This window comes from Falco peregrinus, chromosome 1, assembly GCF_023634155.1.
Source record: "Falco peregrinus isolate bFalPer1 chromosome 1, bFalPer1.pri, whole genome shotgun sequence".
NCBI lineage: Eukaryota > Metazoa > Chordata > Aves > Falconiformes > Falconidae > Falco > Falco peregrinus.
The window spans coordinates 109,250,881-109,275,821 of record NC_073721.1 but is presented as its reverse complement, the minus strand read 5'-3'; the positions used below and the strand labels follow the sequence as shown (position 1 = coordinate 109,275,821).

The following is a 24,941-nucleotide window of genomic DNA, read 5'->3' as shown; positions in this document are numbered from 1 at the left end:
TTCCTCTAATACTAGACAGAGAATCGCAAAGTCAGGTGAAGCTGCATGTGTAACTCAGGAGAGACATAAAGATTTGCCAGTTTTGAGTTAGTACTTGTAGTTTAGAAACAAATACACCAATTTAGGATTCTGCTGTGTAGTGAAGATGAAATACTAACAACGCTGTCAGTAATTAGTACACGATAGCGATCATTTCTATACTGTACCACAGGTAAGAGAAGCAAGAAAGATTTAAAACCCCTTAAGGTTAAAATTGAGCGCTATATCATTGGGGGGGGGAGGGCGGGGGGGCAGGGGAGCCAAACATATAAGGCTCTCTATAATGGAACGAGTAAAGAAATCAGTCTTTTTCATACACACGGGGGAAGTACTCGATATAAAGAGGACTCAGTTCTTGACAGAGGTCTCTAGACACTATTCACTGAACTTATAAATGCCAATACAAACACTCACCTCCCTGCTGCAAAGCCAAGCTTCAAAGCAGCAGGCCATTAGCCTGCATCACACCCCGAACCAGCAGCATCTCCCCCCCCCAGCCCCACATCAGCTCGCTGGATAAAACCTGACGGTGTTTCCTATGAGTGCAGAGCCCACACCCAAACACCAGCAACGCTTAACTACCCACTTCTACCGCATCGTCCCTTCATGGATTTTTTTTAAAGGGTACAGAAGTCCTTGTGTGGTGTCCACAGACCACTCCAGTTTTGCCTCGTTTCCAGAACTGTTCTAGAATTATTATTTTTAACATTGTATTGCCAGCCAGTTGGAACAGGCTTGCCGTTTTAGATAGGCAAGGGCTGTACATAAGTTGCAAGAAGAGTTTGATCTAGTGAGATGTTCAGCACCCACGGTTTTAGCTGACTCAAACAGGACGTACAGATTCTCCTTACTTGAAAGGAGCGTCCCCAACCGAGACTTGTACAGAGCATGCGACTGCCTTTGATTATCACTGAGTGAGACATAAAGGCAGATTTCCTCTTTTTTTACTTTCAAATCTTGAGAGTCTTTCAAAGGACCTGAAAAGTACATTTCAGCTATACACCTGAAACCAATCTTATCCTGTGGATGTGATGCAACAAATACCATAGGGACAAGTAAGTCATTCACATCAGTCATATGAAATTAAAGCAGCGAGAAAACAGCCTCTCAGCTAGCAATTCCAAAGGCCAGATTCTGTTAATATTTAGTCAACAGCAGTTCTGTACCAGGGTATTTGCTAAATTGGATTTGACTTTCAATAGTGCCACAGTGAAGGCAAATTTAAACATACTTCATTTCGTAAAGCATTTTTTTCTTTTTTTAAAATCCATGGCAAGGTGTTTTTTCATAGGCAGCTGTTTACTGGTGAAAAACAGAGTAATTACCAACACGCTGGCAGGTTGCTGCCAAGATACATGACGAAAAACACGTCAAAACCACGTCAGGCTTGACAGACTTAGCAAAGCTCACCCACAGTAAGCAGCACTGCACAAATCCCCAACAGGCAGCCTCCGAGCAGCCCGGCTCTGCGAGTCCGGAGCGCTGAGGTCACCTCAAGTGAGGCACGCTCCCTTTAGCGAGGCAGCAAGGGGAATCCTGCCTATCTGGGTAGGCAGAAAAAATACAGTAAGATCCAAAAATTATGTGCACTAATAAGGAAACCAGAGCCTACTTCCTTAAACAGGTATTTGTATATGATTGAATTTTCATTCAGAGACAGTCTCAGTTATAAAGCTAGTTACAGTTCCAATGACCCAACCACAGCGCCCCCAAAGTGAAGCAATTTTTCTTACAACCAGGTAACAACCGAGCCTGCTCATCATCTGGACTATCCTCCACAAAAGGGCAACAGTTTCAACTTCATCAAGGGCCACATGGTCAAAGTCAGGATTAGTAGTGCAAACTCCGCCTCAATGGTAAATGTACCTGTGTAGAAAAAGCTTAGAAAATTTACATCTGCTTTCCCACCAATCTCTATTTAGAAATGTCCGTACAAAGTGTAGCAAAACTGTTGCCAGGTTCATCTCCATGCTTTCTAAACCCACCAGTGGGCTGAACCCTTCTGTCCAGGCCTGAGGACAGCACCGGTACTCAGCTCTTGTGGGCACCAGGCCTGGTTCACCCCTGCCTCTTTACTAAAAACCCAAAAGTTAAACACTACCCTCGTGAGTCCTAGCCCCCTCCATCCTGGGCTTGCCTCCAGTTATGTACTGGCATGACAACCAGACCCATGTTTCTGCCCCAGCGCAGGTGTTTGCTCACCAATTCACAGCACCTGGTACTATTCTCCTTGAAGTCAACCTTGAAGCTTCTACCAGCGAAGATTCTCCCAGGAATAAAATTAGTACCAATGAACATGCTGGTGAAACTACCCGATTCTTTGCAAACTTGTACTGGCAAACACGTGAAGTCACACCCTCCCTTAACGCTATGAGCCGGCGACCTGGCCTGCACATACTGTAAACTGGGAATGTGAGCAGGATGGATCCTCCACAGACTCACAACAGTTGATAAATAATTTTTAAAAACCCATCAAATCTAGAAAATACTTAGTCATTATGAACTTCGATGCTTCGCCACTGCCTATTTTCTTAGAAACAGAAAAAAACTCTCCTTCCTCTCTGCTTGAAACCAGAAAGTTATGTTTCTTACCACACAGCCTGTTTTAAGGACACATCCAGCCCCTCCATCGGGCTGCTCTGTTCTCCAGCTCTGAGCATACTGGTGCGGCTATCAGCGTGTGACAGCGGGCCAAAACCTTCACTCATTCAAACCAGTATATAGTCTGGCAGTCCGAGAACTTTTCAAAATAACTGCAAGCATGTTTGTCAGAACATTATGCTGCTCTTTTTTTGTTTTTTTTTTAAAAAAAAAGTGCCACAAATTAATTTCACATGGTATTAATTTGGGCTACCTGAACAGCAATAGGAATGAAATTAATATTATTTTTTTTCACTCACAAAAATCCAATATGGAAATCTGTAACATCCCATATTCTCCTGCAGACCATGATTTTCTGCACTTCAGAACTGTAAAAGATCATAAGCACCAGAAGATGCCATTACAGCACCAAGAACAAATAAAATATGCAATTCACCTACATGTTTTACATTTTTTCCTTGTACCTTTAAGCTTATATAAAACTACATTCCCTATGCTACTGGTCTGCTTATCTTAAATCACAATATTGGATTGCAGATCTATTATTTCATGGCACTCTCAGACAAACGACAACACATTTCCTCCAGCTGAACCCCGTCCAGCAAATTAGAGGAAGGACAGGAAACCAAAAAAAGTTTTTCTGTACACTAGAAAACTAAATGGTATTAAACATGAATTAAATATACTATGTAAGTATTCTGTGAAAACTACAGAGACCTAAGCATTTTCATAGTAAAGCCATTAAGAATTATACTTTAAAACCCAGAAGCTGGGCTCCACCAAGATTTTACATCGGTGTGGGAACAGGTTTAAATGAAACTCCCAAGAGAGTAAAAAAAATATTTCAAAGTTGAGTTGCTGAAAATCATCTGCCTGCTCTTTTATAACACACCTTAAGTCTCTGTCCAGAAGCATACAAGGCAATTACACCCTCCGATTTTTTTTTGTGTACTTTCCTCCCTTTTTTTTTTTTGTTTATTTGATTTCATGGTTCTAACAGGCTTATGAGGGATATGTTGAAAAAATCTTATCAGAAAATGTAAAATTCTAAGGGACTGCTAAAATACCCATATAGTTTGCACTTGAAAAAATGCATTTCCTTTTGTTATAGATGCGCGTATTTGAATCGACCCAATTACATTTTCTTGCCAAATACATTCAGCATGGCTAATGATTAATGAATATAGTGCTTTTCTCTTTATTCACATAGGCTTCTCTCCAAGAAGAAAAGGAAGCCCAGTAATTGAAAATTACCATGCCTCAAACACTGTGCTGCTGCTGGTGTGCATTACCTACTGCTTTTGCAAAGGGGGGGGGGGGGGAAACACAATATCTAGCTAAAGCAGGATTCAATTTCCCTCCCCCCCCCAAGTAATTATTTTTTTTTAAAAATGCGAAACTTTACCTACACAATCCAGGAAAGTATTTTAGAGGGTAGAGATTTAGTATTTTAGCAAGGGCATCAAAAATAAATGTTGACAGTAACACTCTTGAGATCACTATGAAAGAATATCATATTTAAGAAAAGCCAGTTCCCGGTTTTAGTTGTTTTGGGTTTTTTTTGTTTGGTTGGTTGGTTTTTTTAAAAAACAAATAAAACCAAACCAACTGTGACTTTAAAAACGCTGCAATGCAAAGTTCTGCTGCGGTCCTCACTTTACGAGGAAACAGGGCAGACCGAAAACACACCTCGAAACTTTTCATTTCTCATCACAAACTTCGCCCGCCGCTCCTCAGCCGCAGGCTGCCCCTCTCAGGGCTCGGGTCGGCAGGCAGGGAAGGCTTCAGGTGTAAAACACCGCGCTCACTCGGGAGCTCCGATTTCTCCTTTCATTCCAAAGCCTTTTACGAACGAGCAGCCCTTTCTTCGGACGGCGTTTCAGCCCCGCCGGCCGCCTGCGGGCTCCTGCGCGTCCGCTTCCCCTGCGCTGGGGCGGATCTTGCGGCGCGCTGTGCTGCGGGGCCCCGGGTGAAGCTCAGCCGGCTCGGCCCCGCGCCCCCCCGCCGAGCCGTGCGGCAGGGAGGCGATCTCTTACCCTCCAGCTCGCCGGGGACGGTGCAAAGTGCAGCGGCTCCGCGGCCGCCCGCACCCAAGCGGCGCGGGAGCGCGGCAGCGGCTGCCCCGACCGCTGCCCGGCATCACGGCCCTGGCCCCCGCGGGCTCCCGAGCACCTGCCCCGCTCCCGGGGCCGCTCCCCGGCCCGGGCTCCCACAGGCCGCTCCGCAGCGGCGGGACGCCGAGCGCTGGCACCGGCGCACGGAGAGGGGAAGCCACGGAGCGCCGCGACTCCAGCCGGCCCCGCCGCTCCCGGGCCGGGCTCCCCCCGCTTCCCCGCGGCACGGCACGGCTCGGCACGGCGGCTCCCGCGGGCTGCGCCTACCTTTCATCGCGGCGAGCACAAAACACATCATTTGTCAGGGGCGAAGCGGCGGGGAGCGGAGCGCGGCGGGCAGGGAGGCGGGAGCGGAGGCGGGACGGGACGGGCCCTGGGCGAGAAGCGCCGCCGCCGCCTCAGCAGCAGCCGCCGCCGCCTGCCAGCGGAGAGCCGCGCCGCGCCGCCATCCCCCGGCCCATATGAGGCTCCATGTGACCCGCTGACATCAAGCCAGCCCCGGCCCCCCGCCTTGTTTACACCGCTCGCTCCGTCCCTCCCCTGCCGGCGCCGAGGGGCGGCGCGGGCGCCCGGTCACGGGGCGAGCCCGGCCCGGCAGCACCGCCCCCGCCCGCCCGGCAGCGGGGCGGCCCCGGGCCCGGCCGCACGGCGCGGCGGGGCTGGGCTGCGGGGCTGTCCCGGCCGCCGCACGCTGCTGAGACCGGCCGGCAGCAGCGGCAGCAGCGGCGGCACCGGCTCGCTGCCCGCGGCCTTTCCCCGTCCGCCGTCCCAGTTCACCCCCCCTCGAAAGATCTGTAAGTGTTATTTTAAGTAAAAAAAACCCAAAAAACAAACCCACACTGTATCGAAGCCACATCTGGGCATAACACGGCTATACACTTAATAGTCGTTGACTTGATGATTAAGCAGAACAGCATTTACATTTTAAATCCGTCTGGTGACGGGTTTCATGCTCTCCTAGGATTTACGGGGAACGCGGGAAGCATTATAGCACTGCTGGAGTTATTTCCATGTACGCGGTAGCATCAGCTGTCACCACACTGTCAGTTTGGGAGGTGAAGTTTTGCATCATTAATACGCACACATCCGCCCTACAAGAGGGGCAGCGCAAGGCTGAACACAGAAAAAAATTCTAACCTATGAAAAAATAAAACCACTTTGGTGAAAATTGCATTAACAAACCCAGTAGCTTTTCCAATCCCTATCCTAGCCGCTGGAAGAGAGTGTCACAACACATAAAACTGAAGAAAAGCATTGATGCATTACAAGCTATTTAACAGGGGACAGAATATAACATTTCATAATAATTTAATCAGAAGTATAAGCATTTAATGAAAATAAGACAAGGGAAACCAGATAAACAGAAGCCAGAGGAAGCATCTTGTTATCTGAAACAAAACCCTGTATTTAGAAAGAGCCTTTATGAGACAAGGACACTGAAACAATCCGTTATTAAATGGCCCCTAATGACTAATTCTCACCTATTTCCTTAATGAGTTCTCGATACAGCATGATATTATTTAAACATGATAAGACGCTATCCAGGTGTACTTACCATTTATCAGTCTAGCCATTCAAATCCCATTAATGCAAAATATTGTTTAAATATTTTATTTAAAAAATAATAATCCAAGAGCTAATCTGGTGCAGTAGTGTAAATTTAGCTAACATCTTCAGCATAAAGTTTTTGATCTGGGTTTGTCATCCTTACTTACATTAAGCCGTTCCTACCAGTAGCACTACAAGTACTGTGAGGTACTGCTCAGACAAGTTACAGTGGCAGATCTGGTCCCAGGTGGGTTTGTGTTCATGGAGTTTTATCTGCAGCACATGTTTTAAAGTTGCGACGCACTGCATAGAAAGCTTACAGGTCACCCTGGACTGAATCAAACACCACTGACAGTGCTGTTCTGATCTCTTCAGAACCTGGAAAATGCTGCTTTTACGTGTGGGCCAGCTGCTGCTGTGGAATTTAGATGCAGTCAGATGACTTGCAGCAAGCACGAGAGAAAAGAATGCCGTCTTAATATATTGTAACGTGGAGTTAGATCGTTGTAAACATTTCACTCTGACACAGCAAGTAATGTCAGACCTATGGCTTGAAAAATGTCACAGTCCATTAGCGCTAGTTGTCTTGTCAGACATTTAACCTTAAGGTACACAGCCTTACATTATTACTGATCTGTATTTGTTTCCAGTCCAACTGAAATGCAACTGGTAATCTGGAATGACATCTGATGTGCTAAACGGCTTCAATAATAAGCAGGCAACACAGATTTTGCATTCTTACAGATGCCTTGCAACGGTTGCTTCATAAAATTATAGAAGATTGGTCATCAGATATTTTAAGTGAGAAGAGCACATTTAAAATACTTTATTGTTGTCAATATCCCATCTAAAGCCATCTGCTAACTGACTTCTGTATGTATAAACATCCATTCACACTTCAGTTTTCTGGCTTGGTTTGACCTCATTATGAAAATGCAATTTAAAATCCGTTTCCTCCCAATTTACCAAACTATTGCAACACTGAAAGTCTCACTCAAGTTCAGACACCATATCAATGACAACACAAAGACAATGTGACAGTCAAATAATACTTAGCTCAGTATTGCAGTTTACTCGTCATGCAACTGCTCTCACCGATTTGTACAGCGGGGTTTCATTTGACATCTATGAATGCTCCTTATTTTCCAGAAGCTTGTACTTGATTGTGCTTGTTACTCAAGCATTTGATAAATACCGACAAAACACGGCAGGATTCATACCCCTACTGTTCACAGGAGCAAGAAACCACACCTCAGCCTACACACAATTCTTTCCTGGATTTCTGCATTCAAAGTCCTCCTGAAGGCATCAAATCTATGTATTAATGGTTCAGACTAAGTAGCGGCCTGCAGAGCAGACCCTGACCACATCATGCGTTCATCCTTTGCGCCACCTTTTCTTCAGAAAAGGCAGCAGCTGGTCCCAGGAGACAGCCAGGCCTGCTACCCAACAGCCAAGGCACCTTCTGTGCACACTTGGCAGGGCACACAAGCATCTCCTGCTCGGGTACGTGCCCCCAAATGTGGGGTGGTTCCAAACCTGTGCTGCAGCTTCTCTGTGGTGCCAGAATGTGGCCATTTTGGCAAAATGGAAATTCACGTTTCAGTTGCGACATTGGTTGGGAGCAGGCTGCCTGGACCTACCTGGGGCTGGCCTGCTGCCCTGACCCGACCATGGCCAGCACAGGGTGCAGAGCCTGGGCACAGGGCACAGGTTACAGGGCACAGAGCCCCGGCGCAGGGTGCAGGGCACAGTGCGGAGAGCCCCACCGCAGGGTGCAGAGCCCTGGCGCACAGTGCAGGGCACAGGGTGCTGAGCCCAGGCACAGGGCCTTGGCACACAGTGCAGGGCACAGGGCGCAGAGCCCTGGTGCAAGACACAGGGCGCAGATTCCCGACACACTGCGCAGGGCACAGGGCGCAGAGTACAGAGCCATGACACAGGGCACAGGGCCCCGGTGCAGGGCACAGAGCACAGGGCGCAGAGCCCCAGCCCCGGTGCCTGGCATGCTCCTCGCGCAGCCTGCCGGTGAGCAGCTCCGGGGGGCCGGGGGTGCGCGGTGGGCTCCTGCCCTGCTGCCCAGCTGAGCCACGGCAGTTGCACTCTCGCCCGCCCCAGCCCCAAGGCCCACCGTGGCCGGGGGAAGCTGTGAGTGCTCAGGGCCCACTGCAGGGGAAACTTAAATTCTAACCACGCTCGAATATCCAGGAACTACAAATGTGAGATTGCCAGTTTAAAGGTCTCCACGTGTTGTGTAACCTTATCACGTATTGCTCTGGGTTGTGTCGATATAAAGGGTGTTCAACTTGTTAGCCTAACCACAAGCTGCTGCAGCAATCAGAGGGAAACAACTGTTTCTAGCAACCTTTTCAACCTCTGCTAGGGGAAAAAAAAAATCTAAAAAAATTAATGTTGAATTGCTAACAGAGAAAGGGAAAATACCCATGACAGCTATTTGCACTAGTAATCAGGGAACTAGTATTTGAGTAGTCTAAGCACAGGACAGAAAATACTGAAAAGCCCTTCTCCTCCACCTCTTTTTAAACCTACTGAGCAAAGTAATACATTCAGCTTCCAAGATGAACCAGCAACCACTCCTAACTACTTGTTCAAAGACATCCCCAAACAGAAGTAGTTTAAATGCAACTAATTAAAGAAGGATGTTTATGTTGTCCTGACTTGGAACACCAGCGGAGGGCATTTCTGCGGACTGTCAGGTCATGTCCATTCTTGCCTAAGTGAAGCTGCATGGTTATGCTTCATTCAGAAAGAATTCTGAGACCTCCTTATCGCTGAAATGTAAGATTTGACTAGTAAATGCAGGATGTAACCACTACACTCCTTCTGTATACAGCAGTGGGGAAAAAATGCTCTTAAAAGAAGAAAATGTGTCACATAATAACCCCGTCTGAAGGAGGTATAACCGCACAGGATTGTTATGAAGCTGAAGTTGTCAAACAACTACAAGGTACAGCATTTATCCACTGCTCTATCACCATCACATACACAACTGCATACAAATCCTCTGGCAAAGAAATAACTGCATGCTGCGTTCTCCCATGAAGATGAAAACTTGACTTACTGGAAAAGAAATGTGATATAAAACCATTTCAATAAAATCATCCAGGGCCTCCATATTTTCAGTTTTTGCAGAGACAGCTTCTTCCCTTTGTTAAAATGACCTAGAGCTAAGTTTTCCACATATGTTTTTGCTTAACAAAAGAGCTTAGACTGTCAGTATAAATTTACACGATCATGCATATTTTTAATTGTTTTTCTGAAGTTTTCATGGGCTTTTAATGAAGTAAGTTCTTTAAAAGTTCCAGGAAATCTTGTATTGATTCAAATAGATAGTGGTAACATTTGGAAAGGCTCAAGTATTTTTCAGTGCTTCAAACACCTATAGAAAATTCCTTTCTTATCAACATTTAAATATCTCCTCTGAGGAATTAAACGCTGGCCAGAGAAGGTGACAGTAGCTTCCTGGTAAACAGGAAAAAGCAGGTGATACTGAAAGTGAAGCCTCCCCCAACTGCAACCTAATCCTAATGTCAGGTGAAGTGTTCAGCTCCCAGGTCATTACAGGGATGCAGCGCTAGATGCAACAAGAGTTTGAAATGCACAACAAGTTCTAAGCATTGTGCTGTTGCCTTTTTGGCTTCTTACACAACAATAATTATATGTGAAACCACGCAGGTGCAGCAGTTGCAGCAGCCTTGTTTACCAAATACATCCAAAACAAAGTGCAGGAAAACTGCAGCCCTAAATAATCTTCAAAATGCAAGTCACAATTCTGTCCACCCTACCGACAATCACGTTTTAAGGAGTTTCTAATTGATATACGCAACACTGACAAAAAGAAAATTGTTGTTCCTAAACACATTTCCCTTCTCTAGATTCAGTGGTATTTTAATCTTCATTTATTTCTAGCCCTCCAAGTAGCACACCGTCGAAGATGAATCTAACTGAGGTTGTCCTCATTAAGTTGCCTCTTTTTCATCTATTTAAAACTGCTGCTATGCTGACCCTGCAATCATACCATTTTGCTTCAGACAAAATACCTTCCCAAATTCTTGCTGAGGAGGTGTGCTTTTGTGCAGCATGGGCCTCAGCTATATGTCTTAATCAAGCCATTTTATACACTACCCCACAACTTCCAATTAAGTACATTGCTATCCACAACTTTTGAACTGGTTGCTGTGCTTTGCCCAACAGCTGCTACAGTTCTGCACCTGCTGAAATGAAGTATGACTTGACAAAACGTTTTGGGGTTCATCTGGATGAAAGGCAAGTCCAGAGTCATTATCATCAGCTAGGTATGCTGTCGGCAGTACAAGATGTTAAAGATCTAATCAATTGGATTGTCACCCAGTTTCCACTGGCCTTGAAATCCCTTGAAAGGATGTAACATTTGCCGCTTTTCAAAATATAGGGTAACAGCAGTACACTTTCGAATTAAAGTGATTAGAAAGATGAGGCTATGGCCAATTAATCACCTGCCACCAACTGCAAGTGGGTCCATGGAAAGATTACAAGGTTATCAAGAAATCAATCCAACTGCACTTAGTAGCCTCTGCCTTCTCTCCACGCCTAAAACGTGGTTATGAAGTGACGGGTATTGGAGTACTGATCGTGCTGCCACTGCCGAGTCCCTGTTGGATCTCAGAGAGATTCTCATCTATAGGCTTTAAAAGTTGGTCTTAGATCACACTGTCAAACCTTCTTACAATGTCCTAACATTAATGCTGCCAAAAAGCAGGAATTATTTGAAAGCTGTTAGAGCTCTCAGTTTCATGCATAATCTTACCTGCCTATTTTTGGCCGGTGTTGCTTGCCAAAAACTGCAGCTGTGTATTGTTCAGCATATCCCTTTTGGCGGGGAAAAGTCAATGGATGGTGTAAAACCTACTGCTGAGATAACTGTCAATAGCACAAAGCAAAGCAAGATACTGGTTATCCTCAAAGAAGCAACTGTTAGACTCTTGTTTAAGGATCATCATCATAGAGTCATTCTTTGGCATAAACAGGCTCTCCAAAGAACCACCTTTCCCTGTAAACCTGCTCAAGAGAATTGTGTTGGTTGTGGTGAAACATCTTCAACATATTTTGGAATCTTCAAAAGTCCTTTTGCTCCTTTTCAGCTTGACGTTCGAGCTTCAGCAGCACAGAAACAGCCCTTGGGAAGTTGCTCAGTTAACTGACCATACTGCTGGTGACAAACGAAAACAAATGCCCAGATGCAGAGATACTGGATGTCAGCCGTACAGGCGATAGTGCCTTTGGAGGCTTGCTGAAAGCAGACAGAACTGTGTAAGCGCTTTGGTCCCTTTCTGAAAAATATCTTAGTAGTATTGGAAAAGTTCTTACTTGTCTAAAAAGCCTTCGGCCTGCAGCCTTTTCAGTCAGTTTTATGGGCAACAACTGAGTTTCACGAAGTATTGGGTCCAGTTCCCCAAACTTAGCGCATACAAGTCATTTGCAGAAGAATCGCAATGCTCACAGGGCAGCCCGGTTTTCATGCATTCCCACAGGAAAGGAAAGTGAAAACTATTAAGAATGTTCCAAGCCTGCCTACTTCTCCCAGCAAATTTATGACCGACCTGACCACTGGCTTCAGGTCTTTAGCCAGTTACGTATCAGGGTAAGTAACAGTTGGGTTTTTTTTCCCTGAGGCACATTGATCAAATGGTGGTGTTTTGTTTCTTTAATCCTTGGGTTTCTCTTTCTGCCCTCTTCTGAATCATCAGGGATGGCCAAGGCAGGGAGAAAAGGCAGTGGTGAGCAGTGTGTGAGATGAAGTGAGATTATTTCTTTCTCAGAATCCCCCTCACACACGTGTCTGGCCAGATGCAGCCCCAGGAGGGAACCCAGTGGGTTTCTGGCCTTCTCCTGAGGCATGGTTCAGCAGTCAAGATGAAATGGGCATAACCCAGCGGATCCTTTGCCACTCCGTGTGCCTAGGGCATTAATAGCATTTTAGTCTCTTTTATTTCCTCTCTGCTTACAGCACAGGCTCTAATCTGTTGACAAACAGAATACTTCAACTACGCTTAAGAATAACCAGAGAAATGTAATAGTCTGCAGCCTGTGGACTGCAGCCAAACAAAATTGTCTCTTCTGCCTCCAAACTCTGGAAACTATGCCTACGTCACAGCTGCCAGAGAAGAACCGAAGCAGTCTCATGTACGGAGCAGAGGGGTGAGGGTGAGGAGCCTTCATGTGCTGAATTTGCCCTGCACCCACTTCCAGATTGATCTAAATTAACCTAAAAGAAACTGTAAGTATGCCAACATCTAAATTGTTTCAGGTCATGTCCAGCGTCAAAACTCCCTCTTATGCTACATGAGATCAGTAAACAAATTTTCCCTCTTTTCAAGAATGTAATTAAGAATGTGAGATTTAGTGGGACAAATAAGCTGTGCTGGGCATTCAGAGAACCAATGTGGAAATTATTTTTCTTTCATGGAAAACAGAAGCATCTGTCCAGTCAAGCAAACCAAGCAATGATTCTGCGTTATGAAATACTCTTTTTATAACTATTGACATTTCAGTCAGCTGTGCCACATGTCAATAGTGGTTTTATTGCTCACATTTAAACTACAGCTTTCAGGACAGGATTCATCTAACTTGACATTGTCTGATCAGCAGCATATTTCCTGCTCCTGTGAGCATATACATTATTTATACAGCTTTGCACTGGAGAGTATTTGGGCTATTATGAGAAAAAAATTAAGATCTGGCATGCTTTTATGCCTCAATGCAAACTACAAGCTTAGAACCACACATGCTTTCTAAGACAATTAAAGTTTCATATTAGGCCTCTCTCCAGAATTAGTCTTCAAGTCACAGCTTATCACAGCCTTCTAAGCCTGTCTGACTCCCTTCTTTCCAGCACAGCACTTAACAGACAGGTCTCAAATGCTGTGCGTGTCACATTTTCTCCAGTTCCTCCTCAAATTAATACTGAGCTCCAGAACAGAAATACTGGAAAGCCTAACATACCTTCTGATCACATACCAGCAGATCACTGTTAATTTCTCCCATTTCTCACTTCTTGGTATTCTGATGGTAGCTGGCAAACTGGTTTTTTTAAGAGATCAAATGTTATTGTTCTAATTAAACTCCAGCAGCTTTCACTCCAGATGTCCTCCCCCACAGCACCATTACATTCTTAAAATCATGGAAGAAAATTCATTACTTCTGATGTGTTAGTGAAAAATACATGGCAGCTGATTATGGCTTTCAAGGCTTCAACCTTAAGGATAAAATAAACTTTACTGATCTATTTTCAAAATTCAATACAGCCTCAACCACTCTATTTCAAAGAAACAAAACACTGCATACCTACTTAGAGTGATAAATAAACGATGATACAGTTCCTGGGCGTGAAATCCATACAGATAATTCCTTTGCGTAGCGCTGATTAATAGACATGATAAAGTGACACTGTTGAAGGATATTAGACTTTAGCAGAAGCAAAATAAGAAGATGATTCACTCACAAAGGTAATTATTTGAGAGCATTGTTTTACTAATAATCACCTAGTTCAGAGGAGAACACCTGCACAGTACCTTCTTTTACTTCAAAAGGGGGGTGGGGAGAGCAATATTCTAAGCTGATGAATTTGATTACAAAGCAGAGCATATAGGGCAGACCACCTATAGAGAATGATCCATTGTTTTATATAAACCCTGGTTTTTATAACCTGCATTTGTATTAATTTAGCTCGAGACAGCATTTTTTTAATCCTATTTAGAAAGCAAAACAGGTAAAGGATTTAGAAACCTTCTCATTTTCTATCTTAGTAATTTAATCTGAGCTACTACCACTTGCTTGATAAGAATAATTTTGAACTCATAATTTAAAACTCATTAGCATACACCCATCTTACAGAAAAGAATCCGCCAAGCATTTTTCACATAGGCACATCAATTCTGATTACTTCAATTCAATTTTAAAGGATCTTTGACAGGGCTACTGAAAGGCTTGTCAAAGAACAAGGAAACATTATGACATTCTTTCCCCATATCCCTTTCCAGAGCATGAAATATGAGGGGCATTTCTAATAGAATCAAGGCTAATTTAAGATACTGTTAATCTTTACTTTAAGGCTGCTGTGGCTGGGGAGGTTACCTCTAGCACACGGCAGCTGTTCTTCAGCGCACATCTGTAGTCCGGTTCCAATGCATACCCAAGTTATTAAATAACAAACTTCTTGACATAATTCAAAGCAAACATATTGCAAGCATGTATTTTACAAGCTACAATGAGAAGACATACTTAAATTTCAATAGAGGTTGTTTGGTTGTTTTTTTTTAATTTAAAAAGGTATCTGCTGCTTTTACTCATTCTGTTCATTTTTAGCTGAAGGACAAAGAGTATGTTTTTTCTTTTTACTGACTGGAAACTGCTTCCCCAAAATACTAATTTTGCTATTTTAAAATGAGTCATTTATCTGCTTTCTAGCATGAACAACTGAAATGGCTTTGTATTTTCAGTTACAGTGCATCATCAGAGCTGTTATGCTTTACATCTGTTCAACAAGTCTGTTACAATTATACAATCCACAAAAAGCCGCACGGTAGCGACAGGTAAGATACACCGCATATAGCGGGCCAGACCTTGCTTCCTGCACACACCCCAGCAGCCCCGCTGAGACCAGTGTGGTCGCCCACGCTCTGGGGGCAGACGGCACCGACCAATCCAGCACGCTGGAACACGGCTTTTCTGCAGACTGCATATAAAAAGAGCCAGGTGTTCTGCAATACCTGGGACAGATGAGTAATTTTCAAGTGAAACAGAGGTGCGTGAGCTGGGCTATGAAGCAACGAAAAAGGAGATACGTGCCAAAGAATCAAAAAAAAAAAAGAGAAAATAATTACTCGAAGACATAGGATGTATATCAATAAAAAGTAAAAGACAAAGAAGACTGTAAAAGATCAAGGTATGTTTCTCTATGCCATCACCAGAATGATAGCAGCGAGAAGAACCCCTACAATTCACTGATCAAAGACAAAGTGACAGACTGCCCACTGCTGAGGTAAAGCCTGTGAGGGACGGAGACAAGCTCTTGTGCAGGTGACTAAATGGCTGCAAGGTGCTGAATGAACAGATGACACCATTTTTTAACAAATCTGAGATGAATGGAAGCTGGATCACTTCTAACAGAAGAACTGAAGAAAACTTCAAAAGGAGGTGAAGAAGACCTGAAGTTCAGAGATATTGATGCAATCTGCACCAAACTGCTGAGGAAGGAAGCTTCTGAAGCACCACTAAAGATAGTTAATGCAACATGGAATGAACACAAATTGTATCAAATAGGAGAAGAACTACCAATGTGAAACTGCTAAGGCAGGGCAACCTACCTCTATGTGAAAAAAGGGAGAGGACTCATGCTACTTGTAACCAGAAAATCATGATCATTTTTCCTTCACAGCCTTCTGCTTAGTAATTTTGAAAAATCATACAGAAGAGATGTATGTTAAAAATCAAAGGGTATCCTGGTAGAAGCAATTACTTAAAAGATTACATTCTCTTGTAGCATGTTTCTGAAAAATATAAAACACTAGACAACTCTGAGCCTCAGTTTTAAGAGAATGAGAAAATACAGCATTCTCCGTGACAGCATCTTAGCTCTCCTCAGTGTCTATGATACAAATCCTGTATTTTCTTCCAGTATTGAAGTGAAAAGGAGACAAGTGGCAAATGGGAGCTGGTGCTAACAGAACCTTTAAAGCTCTGTGCCCAAAATCAAGCATACTACCGGAACGTGCAGCGATGCGCCGGACAGAAGAGCCTCTGTTGCTCTCAAATTTAGGAATGTATCAGTGCCTGTGGTAAAGACAGTCTGCTAATATTCTGCATTATGCTATAGATCCAATAGCAAGGGTCCCCAAACCTTGTTGTTAGGGCCAGCCCATTCAGTGACGGTAACTATATTTGATTTTGGAACTGGGCATTTTTCTGCAAGACAAAGGAAAACCAGGTAATTTTGGGTCCTCAGTAGTTTGCATGCTTATATAGTTGGGGTCTTGAAGTCCCCTAGGAAAAGGAAAGAAATTACACATATGAACTAGTCTCTAGAAGCTCCTAAAGATCTCTGAGAATAGCTAAGAGAAGGGAGGAGCAACTGCTGCTGGGGATTGAGTGCCTTGTGTTCCTCAGGGCTGCGAGCCACTTTGTTCAGAAGGCATGGTATCTCCTTGAAAGAGCGTCGGAGGGGAGCCCCATGGACCCTCCCAGCCCACAGCAAGCTTTCAGGTGTGCACTGACCTGTTACAGGAAAGATACACCATTCCAAAGCTCTAGACTTTTTACTTCTTTCTTCCTAATCTTGTCTTTTCTTCTGTTTCATCTATATAGATGTTAGCCTTACCACACAGCATTCAAAGCCACACAAAAGCATTTATTCTGTGTCAGACTTCTTTTCCATTTAAGGCTGGTACTCTGCAAAAAGCAATATGCACAGTTTCATAAGGGGAAACTAGTGCATTATTTTTGCCTTCACAAACTCTAGCCCTTCCTCTTTAGTTGTCTAGTGATCCCAAACTGAAAACATGCCAAGACATTGCAATATAAATGCGTCATTGGTTTTATCAACCAAATAAGAAAACAAATGTTTTCAAGTAATCGTTATGTTAAAATTAAGCCTACAAAACATTTAACAGTATTAAGGAGGAAGAAATACGCTGAATTTTTGTATGATGAAATCGAAAGGAAAAATTTATAAAGCCTATAAAACCAGACCCAGATTTCCTGACACAAGAACTAAATCTCATATCTGGCCCCCAAAATCCATGCATGATCAGTGGTCTACCTGTATGAAAGTGGCAGCAGCTGGGGTTCAACTGGCATAGTAACAGTAGGCAGGTCTGTCATTTTCCTAAGTGAAAAAGATGCTATCTTTGTCAGGAGAAAATTGGAATGTGTTTCATAGTGCTATACCAAATCTTCAGGTCCAATACAGCTTGAGAGGTGTATCACAAATACTCTGTGAGCACTGATGACCGTACAGCAAGGGCAAAAATCACTACATTTGTAGAGGTCTTATATCAGGTAAAAACTTTCAGTACAGATATTCCTCCTCCTTTGTTATCTGAAGTACATGTTGTCACTACTTGCAGTGCTGATTCAAGTTGTTTCACACCCAGCCATCTAGCTCGTTTTTGCTTTCATTTTCTCATGAAAATAGAAGGGCAACCTAAGGCAGCACCAGCCTGGCATTAGTTGGTCCTACCAATTCATGGGAATGTCTCAAGTGGTAATTATTTAATGTACCATGACGCTGAGCAGGATACAATCATCCCAAATTGTGAGATCATGTTCTGCCACATTTCAAGTGCTTGTTGCTGGAGATGTGACAGATTACTGATGCGATCCAAAATCCAGCAAAGACATAAAAACAAACTTAAAAGACACAGGTAGCATGAGCAGCTGAATGCCTGTACGCTTCCCACTCTGCTGAGTAAGGTGAAAAATCTCACTAGAGATAGGCCTAATTGTTTTCCGAACTGATGAAGACTAAGAAATAAATAGGAAAGGACTGGCAAAGGCAACACAATAATACTGATGGTGTACAGAGGGTTTACAAGAGTTAGGATTAGGGGATACAGCAACACTGCAGTATCTTGGTGTTCACACTACTATTATAAAAAATCAAGCCAAATGCAACTAGGTCACATTAGAAAGCATTACCTTACCTCTTTAAAGGATTATCATTTTACCAGGTTATTGTTTTTTCCCTTATCACTAAGACCCATCAATATCAGGCTGGATATTGTTATGCCTTCATGGCAATTCTGATTTTTGCTAAAGGGGACTAGCGGGAGTGGTGTGTTGTAGCTCCTCCCATTAGTACTAGGCAATGTTGTGCATATGTGCTGCAGGACATGCCACCGTACTGTCTGCACTGCACTTCCTACTCCTACACCCCTCCGAGAGTATTTGTAGCCGTGGGGTTGCAGGGAAGTGATGTTCAAGATCACCACTCAAAAGGCAGATGCACAAATGAGGGACAGGCTTGTCACTGACAATGCCTTATTTCTTCAGGTCTCCCACTAACTGAGTTGCCATTTCTGAACTGGGATTCCTGGGTTAGGGGAGTTTTCCCATCCCATCCCATGAAACCCATCCCATGCTGTCTGTCTAATGGTCCAAGTTGGGGTTAGACAGGAACGAAGGTCTCCCTGAATCACTGTGGTGCACACATCTTCTCCTCTTTAATTCTGATAACAAACGTGGTGGTATCTCAACAAAACAGGAAGCTTTTCAAAATTAAAAGAGGCAATGCAGAGAAAACAAAAGCTTCACATCACATTATTTGAGGAAAGTTTGGAAAACACTGGCTTTTTTGAACAGAAATATTTCCTGATCCTTTCTCCCAGTTTCTAGACTGGGTGGCTAAACACGGACCCTCATTTGCTGTCTCAGTTAGCATATTTTGTTCAAATATAAGTATGATAAAATGGTTTGAGGACTAAGACTTGAGATCAGAAACTCAGCAATAGAACTTGTAATGTGTTTCACGAGGTGTCAAGATGGCCTGTAATGGAACGTTTAGAGTAGAATTCAAATAGACATGAGGTTGTAAGAGTTATTCAACAGTGAGTTAATGAGAGCACTCCTTTATAAAATGAAGGACTACCGAGTGCTTTTATTGAACCATAGCTTTTTTGAAAAGCATTTACTATGGAAACCAAGTTCTGTGAAAAGATCCAGAATACAAGGGAAACCACAGGTATGGTGTCTGAACCAGCTTTCTGACCAGGGAAACAAGAATTTTAAAGCCTGGTGACAGGGGGTGATTGGATAGGAAGATAAAAGTCCCTGTTCAACAAAAGCAATGTCTGGTATCCTATATTGAAGACTGCAGTTTTTAGTGATAAAGAGCAAGCTTTACACTCCTCCCCTATATGCATTTCCCTGGCTTGAGAATATTTCATCAAAGTGGATTTTAAAAAAGACTTAGCCATTTAGAGTGGGTTTTCACTCATCATAGGCAATTGTAAGCTCTACTGATCATTTGCCTAGCTGCCCTCCCTATAGAGAAGTGTGGGAAACAACTTTATAGAGACTAAAAATATTAGGTCCATCTAGGAATGTCTGCACCAGCCACTGGACACAGAAAGTAGAAATTCTGCTGTGAAGTGGTACAGACCTGGTGCAAGCTCAGGAAATGATCACAAACCAAGAAGCCTTTCACCTCTGAGAACCCAAAATTTGCAGATTAAACTCTTGTGTTCTATCTAATCTTTCAAATCCTGCTGCATCGGAATATGGGTACGTGGGCTCTCACAAACTAAGCCCCACACTCCCCAGCTAAAACCACTGTTTATATATCTGAAATGCAATGCCACGCACATACCTGGAAGGTGTTAATTTCCTTTTTTCTCTGTATCTGCAAAACCAGCTTCATGCCAGAGGTTCAATAGTTATCAAAAGTTCAATACTTACGAAGATGGACTACCCATGAGTACAGTGCTAAAATAAGCCTATCACGAAGAAGAAGGGGAAAAAAAGGCAAAGCCCATATAAGAAAAACAATCTATTGGGTTTGTTTACCAGAACTAGAAGGAAAGCAAAAGAAAATCTATGCTGCTTTGCAACTTCTTGTCAGCAAGGTGAATTGAAAATGTGCTGAGCTACACATTTCAATATTATATGCCCACACCCAAAGGATGCACAGGGAGTGGAGATGAACAGAACTACATGTTCCTTCTTTGAATTGTACCTATTATCTAATATACCAGTAGAAACATTTCCCACCATAATCATATGCATATGCCTCAAAAGCTGTTTATCTGGCAACCTTCATTAAAGTATTAACTGGCATATCACCCTCCTAGCTTACTGCAATGATTTAGGGGGAAAAAACCAACCCAAACAAACAGAGCCACCTTTTGTCCACATTGTAAGCGTAGCAAAAAAGAAGCACAAACTGGCATTTTCTTGATGAATTTATGCAGCTTTAGAACCACAGACTGTTTACATGAGTGACACAGACTAAAGTGTTTGTCCTGCATTATAATACTGTTAAGTGAAGACAGCTGGATTCTATTCTATCAAGAACATGAATCAATAGAGTTGCCAACTAAATTCAAATGAAGAAACCAGTTACCGTTGAAACCAGCAAATAAAGAAAGGCAGAACTGGCTGCAACTAGAACACAGATCATGTTTAAAAAGTGAAAAAAATAATCAGGATGACTTTCAAATTGAATCAAATACATGTGGAAACTAGGAAAACAAAAACATTGCACTTTGAGTTGTCAGAATAATGGTTCCTTCAGTAACGTTAGTAATTCTTTCCCACCTTAGCTAGGCCAGGAGAAAGTACATGGTACCTTTTGGATGGCTGTTTTGTACCTGGTATTACTGCAGACCAAGCCTGCAAGCTGCCCATGTGGTTCAGAAACCACTTCCTCTTGCATGTGATTTGCAGAAGACTTCATCATGCACTCAGAAGCAGTTATTTCAGATTACATCTAAAACAAGCCACACCACAAGCCTAACACTTTGGGTGTTCAGTTCGTCACCTGGATATTCTGGAGGCGGGCTCTCAAATGCATTTGGCAAGCAGGACTGATAGTTACGTGCTAGTTTCACTACCCTAACGAAGAACTGCCCAAAACACTTAGGGGCAAAATGTTTTGAAAAAAGCCATGCTGTGGGAGCATGTAAAGGGTTATGTTAAAAATACTCCACTTAGCTTGCAGCTTAAGCAGGGAGTGCACCAAAACACCAAATGCTTCTACACCAAAAAAGCAGCCAGTAGGAACCTTCATCTATTTATCTCTTGTGGCTTGTCTTAGGGTCAGAAATGACCATGGTGCCAAAAGCACAGCATAGCAATTATCACCCAGTCCTATTAATAATTCCTATATGCCAAAAAACTATGACAGAAGGCTCACCATAAACTCCATCATTTTCCATTTATAAATAATACACAGTTCATAGATGATTCCACAAATAGTAGGACCGCACATCTGCAGTAACGCAGGAAAACAGACAAATCTGCATTATTGGCAGGTTTTTAAAACACCTATGGGCAAAAGTTTGTAGTTTGTCTATGGCTACATTTAGTGCAACTGACATGATCCAATCTGTGCATATTCACTGGGTATAATGTTACTATATTTACATTATAGTGTATCTAAATATATTTTTGGGAGGGTAAAAAAACTGAGGGAGTGGTGACTGAGTCAGGATCCCACATATTAGATTTCCATTTGGAATAGGATTCCCAAGGTATCTAATTTCACTTGCAGCACTGTATGTCTGGGATTTCTCAACTTCTAATTGATGGAAAATATTATGTCTGTGTTTTAATCCAATTTCTAAAAGGCATTCCCTTTATATGGTTATAAGTACTTTCAGTTGGGTATGCCAGCAGATTTTTTGGTATTGCCATACCGAAGAAATCATACTAGATTTTCCATAACGGGCATAAATTCCTGTGGCTGCTGGGTCTTGGCTTTTTTAACTATCAACAATATGTCCAAGAATGTATACTCTTAGGAGTCACAAAATACTTGGAGCATCAAATATTTGAAATTAATTTCCTAAAGGTCTATATGGATCAAAAGAAATCCTTGAGTTAAGACTGCGTCCTGCAGGAATGAGGAAAAAGAAAAACAAAATACCAGGAAACCTATTGCTAACTTTGACATGATAAGAAGAATGAGAAATACCTAAAAAGAAGCCTCATTTGTTAGCACGGGGTCCATGTGTTGGGTAAGTATATTGGGAAGCAGCATTTTGCTAGTATAAGAAACAGCAGAAGGTATTTTTAATTTAAGTTGATGAGGATCACATTCTCTCCTGATTTATCTCCATTATAATTGCATTTTACAGTAGGAGTTACCTTGCCTCTGAACCATCAGATCAGAATCAGATCAACAGGCATATGATTAGAAGCCCAAGGATGGGCACCTGCTTTGTTATCATCTTCTTTCCAACTAAGACCAGCAGAATGGACACAGGGGAGATAAATTACTGTGCAAAAATAGAATACAGCTGTCACTCCTCTGCTATACAAAATGGATCACTTGATCACGAAAAGGATCACTGAGAAAAATTGTTGATGAATTTAAAGAAAGTGGAAAAACAATAACCAATAAAAGATGTGACCAGAAAAAGAAATGGATGGATTCATATCACCAGTTTCATTTGCAATTACAAACCCATCTCTTTGGGGTGCACTTGGCTCCAGCCTACTGGCAGGAGCTCAGAAGGAGCTGTGAAGTTTAGACCCTCAGCAAGCTATACAGCAGCTCAGTGATCCATCCAGACCTGCTGTTCTGCTCAAGGCCTGTCACTGCTAAAAGAAATGAAACCACACTTCAGCCACGGTGTTCCAATTGCTGTTCAATTCCCGAGTGGCAACAAACAGCTTACTCAAAAATTACAGCTCCAAAACCCAACAAATGTATTGCATAAGTGGAAAAAAACCCAAAACTACATATATGATTTCTGAAAACAAAATTACTGCTATATTCACATTGCACCAGGAATGTAAAATTTTAAAGCTAAGACTGTTACAAGCTTGTGCCTTATGTTAAAATAAAAATGGTTTATGTACATTATTTGTAAGTTAACAATTCAGATATACTTATTTGTAAGCTAAGTATAGTAGTAATCACACAAAGACAAGGGTGTAAGATCCTAGCATCACTATGCATAGCTCCTATGAACTGTGCACATAATGGCAGAACAGATTCTCCCTATTTTCAGTACTTACCATGTTGAAAGCTCTGAAGAATTACTGCCCAGGGAAACTCAGAATTCATTAACAAACTGAGAGTCCAAAAATCTGTTCTCCAGGAAGGAAGAACTATATGAAGGTGCCATCTCCCACTTACAGCACAGTATAGACAACATTCAGTTAAACCCATGTAAACAAAGTTGCAGACACAAGAACAAAAATGATGATGCTTTGCCACAGAAAGAACAGCTCTTTTTGGAAAAGATTAAATCAATTAAATTAACTTAACCTTTACATTCCAGAGGACTGCCAAATCACCTCACTTTGGCAAGGACACTCATGTAAATAATCATCAATTAAATTAAAAATCTGGGAGAGAAATCTAGTTGAATTCCTTCTGGGAATGACTCTTGCAGATATAAATCAAACACCAATGGAGGGGAAGAACATAATAACAGTTCCTATAAATCCAAGGGATATAATTCTTCAGACACCTCCACCAATTAAAAGTCCATGCAGACCTTAAAAGCCACTATCAAGTACAAATATCCAGGCAAGCTCTAAACATGCTTATGCATACAATACAAATAGCACCTCTAGTCCACTTATCAGCAAGGTTTCAGCTGGAACACCAAGAAAACAGTCAAAAATGCTGTGACACACCGAGTCTGAGAAGCCTCCGATTGCCACACTAAGAAGGTGACTTGTCCGTTTCATTGACAGACAAAACAGGTCAGATACATACAGGTGTGCTTGCATGCCAGTAACCACATCCAGCTAAGTGTCAGCGAACAATAGGTGAAAATGAGAACTTTGCAAACCCTCTGAGTGGCCCAAAGCACATGTGATTACATCTGAATACAGCTATACTACGCAAAACTGGCCATACAGCTATTTTTAGACAGTGCTGAATAGCGTCATTTAGATATACCAGGTAATTTCAACTTACTGAGTAGTTTCAGCTGACTGGGAGGCTGGAAGATCAGAAGAGAGCATTCTGCTCTGCTACATCTACTGTTCCACATTCCGCTCATCAAAACTTTAGTCTTATCACAGTTGATGGAAGTCTTTTCAGAGATTTAAGTATGCTGCAAATGAAAAAAACATCCCTGACCTGAAGAGTTTCCCCTTTAAGCTGTTAATGACTTAGTCATTCACCAAGAAAACTAACAAGCCATATAGTAGGGAGAGTAAGCGAATGACAAGGTCGCTTCTGCATGAAGTTGGGTAGTTCTATATTTTAATCTTTCCAATCTCTACATTTACATCTTTCTAAACATAATTCTTCTAAAGAACCAGTCACTATGATCTGAAGGTTTTATGAGAAAGTCTCCTTTCCTACCTCTCCTGTCAGCCATAGGACATAAGGCAGTGAAGCTGGCAAAAAGCATCTTCTGGTGTATCAAGAATAGAAAAAAAGCTCTTCCAGCTGCTGCAGTATTGCTGTAATTGGTCTGATGGACAGTATTCTTTTAGGCTGCCTGTCAGCTTTCCAGAAACATTTGCCGTGTTAAGGGTGCATAACCAAAACTTGTGCTTTGTCCCTTGTGCAGCTGTCAGACTGCAGGAGATAATGGTTTCTTCATAGAGAAAAGGCAACAGCCATTCTCTCCTCTTGCTCTAGCAGCAGCCTTGGGAGTGCACTCAGGCAAGGTGGAGAAGCTCCGGCAATTTCAGAGACCTACAGCTGGCAAAGAACTCCAGGCATCTATTAACTTCCAAGTTAGCCAGGTAGCTTGGGCCTGGATAACACACTGCACAGGCTCTGCAGGAGACCGGGAATACTGTAACAAGGCCTTCAGCAGATCAGCACTGCATACTGCATTGTGATTTTTAGAGAGTAGTTCCATGTCCTGCAACATCTAATCTGGCAATGCTGACTCCTGGTGGAGATTTGCCAGAGTTGAAACACTGGTTCTAAAGGTCATCTTAAAATAT

The 24,941-nt window shown here is 42.7% G+C and overlaps 1 protein-coding gene across 3 annotated transcripts in view; it reads right to left on the bottom strand.

Annotated features, from left to right (window-relative positions):
- RORA (RAR related orphan receptor A) overlaps nt 1-24,941 on the bottom strand; it is a 384,558-nt gene that overhangs the window by 69,664 nt on the left and 289,953 nt on the right. The window contains exon 1 of one of the 3 annotated variants that reach the window (XM_055807191.1): nt 5,022-5,269. The exons of the other annotated variants lie outside the window; for them this stretch is intronic. Within the exon in view, the coding sequence (XP_055663166.1) occupies nt 5,022-5,052 (31 nt within the window). The 5' untranslated portion in view covers nt 5,053-5,269. Of the gene's footprint in view, nt 1-5,021; nt 5,270-24,941 lie in introns of those variants that run through there. 3 annotated transcript variants of the gene reach the window in all.